At 60.0% G+C, this 3,662-nt stretch overlaps 1 protein-coding gene across 1 annotated transcript in view; it reads right to left on the bottom strand.

The window, feature by feature from the left end:
* Positions 1 to 1,043, bottom strand: part of Ntf3 (neurotrophin 3) — a 49,432-nt gene extending 48,389 nt beyond the window's left edge. Inside the window, exon 1 of the mRNA XM_070014363.1 lies at positions 880 to 1,043. Coding sequence (XP_069870464.1) covers positions 880 to 897 — 18 coding nt within the window. The 5' untranslated portion in view covers positions 898 to 1,043. The remainder of the gene's footprint in view (positions 1 to 879) is intronic.
* Between the last annotated feature and the right edge of the window lie 2,619 nt (positions 1,044 to 3,662).

Raw genomic sequence — 3,662 nt, 5'->3', positions numbered from 1 at the left:
GACACCCCCCCACCCCCCGCCGGCAAGCAACCACTCCAACCCCACACAGGACGGGAGAGAACATTGCATCGGCTCAGTCAGGAGTTAGAGGCTCAGCCACCCAGGGCCCCCCCCAGCATCCGCCCCGGGGGCAAAGAGGAGACCCCCCCTGCCCTGGGTGGGAAGAAGGACACCCAGCCCTGCAGCAGAGACACCCCAAAACAGGTACAGAGCACGGTGTGTGTGTGTGTGTGTGTGTGTGTGTGTGTGTGTGTGTGTGTGTGTGTGTGTGAACAAGTGGTCCCAACTCCGGGGTGAGACCCAGGGGCCTGTGGAGAACCCTAAGGGGGAGGGGAGGGTGGGAAGCAAACAGGGTGCAGTGGGGGGTCCCCCACACTTAGAGCAGCACCAGCCTGCCCTCCTCTCCAGGAGTCTGGTCTGCCATCCCCTTTTGTTAAAAGATGCGTCCCCCCCACCCGGGGAGGGCAGATGGGCAGAGTGGTGGACGTGGGGTGTGTGTGTGTGTGTGTGTGTGTGTGTGTGCAAGAGGCTGTGCATGTGCATGTGCGTGTGCGTGTGCGTGTGTGTGAGCACTTTGGCCCCCTGGGGGGGGACAGATCCGAAGCAAACTTTTGTTTTGGAGGGGGGGCAGGGAGGAGGTGAAAGGCGTTCAAACTCAGGGAAGAGTGCTCTGTGTGTGTGTGTGTGTGAGTGTGTGTGTGTTGGGTGCTGAGTTGAGGGACCACCCTCCCAAGGGGGGGGTCCCTAGAAGAGAGCCTTCCCCTCCCTCCTGCCGAGCCCCCCCCCACCCCCCACCCACCGGGCCAGCAGCAGCCCCAGGATCCCGCCCACCCACCGAGCCGTGGTGGAGGGGGGGACACTCCCCCCAAGGCATCTTACCGTGGCCAAAGCAACCATGGCATCTGCCTGATTATTTCCAGGGACATCGGCACGGAAGAGAAGAGGTGCTGGTAGGAGCCGAGCTAGGTCATGGAGCAGGGTAGGATCACCCACCCTGCACGCAGTACCACCACCACCACCACCACCACCACCACAGGAGGTGGGGGGGGACTGGTAAGGAGGGAAGTCTGGGACTCAGTGAAGCAGCACCGTAGCTGCGGCGCGGTTATAACCAGCCAACCCGGCCAGATGGCTCCCAGCTCAGCGCTTAACCCTGTGTGCGCCGGGCTGAGCTACGCTGCGCCCCTGTGCAGTCCCGGGGGCCCCGGACTCCCCAAAGCTGGGGCTTCCCCTCCCTGGCGCTGGCATTCACCTGTCCCGAAGCCAGGGTTGTATGTGGGGGGGGTGGAGAAGAGGGGGGGACCAGAGTATTGTCCCTCACCCCCCCACACACACCTCTTTTCACAAGAAACAAAATAGAAACAAGTAGCCAACAGAGCAACAGGAACAACATAGAAAAGAAAATCCTCCTCCTCCTCCTCCTCCTCCTCCTCCTCCTCCTCCTCCCCCCTCCCCCTCCTCCTCCTCCTCCTCCTCCTCCTCCTCCTCCTCCCCCTCCTCCCCCTCCTCCTCCTCCTCCCCCTCCTCCTCCTCCTCCTCCTCCCCCTCCTCCTCCTCCTCCCCCTCCTCCTCCTCCTCCTCCTCCTCCTCCTCCTCCTCCTCCTCCTCCTCCTCCTCCTCCTCAGTCACACCATCGCAGACACCCTCAAACAACTCCCAGGTCAACTCCGGCTCCGTCCCTTTCCAAAGCTTCCAGGGCGGAGAAATTAAATGAAATAATAAAGGAAACACCAGGATGCGTTCATCGGGACATTTCAGGGGGAGGGAGAGAAATTAGGGCAGGGGCATTGGCACAGGAATATCCTCAAGACTAGCTTATTCGTTGGTTTTTTTTTCTTCATAAGAATGGGGTGGTGTTTTTCTTTATTTCATATATATTATGTATATAATATATATATATATATATATATATATATATATATATATATATGGCAGACAAGGCTTTTCTGGTCACTGGGTTCTTAGGTGGTGTGTTGGACCTGAATCCTGAGCTCCTTCTAAATCCTAGGCCCTTCCAGCCCCTTCTATGCCCATCCCCCCCTGCTACCCTCCCCCCTTCTCCTCCCCCTTCTAGGAATCTGTAGAGGAAGGGGACAATCGCTCCCCGGGGAGCCCTCTTAATACCCCCTGGGCCTGCCCCCTCCCCCCTGTGCCTGAGGAAGAGTACAAGCCCCCCAAAAGGAAGGTTTGAGTCCCAGAAGGTATGAGGGGGGAGGGAAGCTGGGGAGGGGGTCCACCGAGTCGCCCCGGGGAGGAAGCCGCTCTGTATGAGTGTGAGTGTGTGTATGTGTGTGTGTGTGTGTGTGTGTGTGTGTGTGTGTGTGTGCTCGGCACTCCGGAGTGTGGAAGGAAGGCTGGATGGGAGCGTCCGGTGTCACCCCAGCCTCTCAGGATAACAAGATCTTCACCCCCCCAATTCCTCTTCAGGGACATTGAGCCCCCTACCACCCCAGTGTCCCTCCAACCACCACCACCACCACGAGGGGAGGTGACCATGGTGGGGGGGGAGGCGGGGAGCAACACCTACAGAGCCTCTTCCTGCTGCTCCCCAAAAGTAGCCACCAGGACACTCACCGGTGCCCCGGGGAGCGGTGGGGGGGGGGGAGAGGGCAGGAGGGAGAGAGGGAGGGAGGTGGGGTGGGGAGACATGGTCTCTTATGCTGAGACAGTTTTAGTTTTCCCTATGACCCTGCTTGCTTCCCCCCCCCCCCCTTTCGACTGGCCCGTGTGCGTTCGGACCTGGGACATCTTATTTAGCCGAGAGCCTGCGGGTGCAAGTTTGCACCCCAGCCCTCCCTCCCTCAGAGCCCCCCCCCAAGTCCTGAACACCCCCCCCCACTTCACCCATCCTTGGGAGGTCAGCCGCCGCCGCCGTCCGCCCCTCCCATGCAAAAAGAGAAAAATTGGAGGTTGAAATGGGGGATCGTGGGGGGAGGGGGAGGGGACGGGTGGGGGGGGAGAAGGGGGGCGCATACTAGATAGATTGTACCTGCCTCATCATTATCCCGGCGGGTTGGGGGTCTGCCACATGGAAGACAGGAGCGGGCCTGGGCCCTTCACCTCCCCCTCCTCCAGCTGAATCCTCCTCGGTGGCTTTTTCTGGTGCCCAGATATCTTCTTCTTCTTCCTCCTCCTCCTCCTCCTCCTCCTCTCCAGCTAGCCACACACACACACACACACACACACACACACACACACACACACACACAGAGCACCAAGAAGGTCTGGATTGGGGCGTGCTCAGTGGGGTTCTGAGTTTCCCTGGCCCCCACCCCACACTCTCCACCTCCTTGGGCCCGCCTCCCCGCCCCCCTCCTCCCTCCCTCCCTCCCTCCTTCCTTCCCTTGGCCCTAGGAGGAACTGCCAGGCCCCTGGCCTCTCTTGTTCTCAAGTTCCAAGGTTGAACAATGCGAGGAGAAGGAAGGAGGGAAGGAGGGAAGGAGGGGGGGGGGGTCACTTGACTCCCGTTGTGGGGAGGGAAGGGTTAAAAGCACGTGCCACCGGCTGAAGCCACACACACACACACACACACACACACACACACACACACACACACCCCTCCCAGGTCACTAGAAATCTGGAGGGAGGAGGGGGAAAGGGGGGCAAGTTTAAATAGGAAAGAAAAGAAGGGGGGAAAAAAGCCATCGGACGGGAGACGTGTG

The sequence above is a fragment of the Dipodomys merriami genome, unplaced genomic scaffold, assembly GCF_024711535.1.
Source record: "Dipodomys merriami isolate MVZ:Mamm:240054 unplaced genomic scaffold, mDipMer1.0.p SCAF_961, whole genome shotgun sequence".
Lineage (NCBI taxonomy): Eukaryota > Metazoa > Chordata > Mammalia > Rodentia > Heteromyidae > Dipodomys > Dipodomys merriami.
Note: the sequence above shows the minus strand (reverse complement) of the source record. Positions and strands in the feature narration are given on the sequence as shown.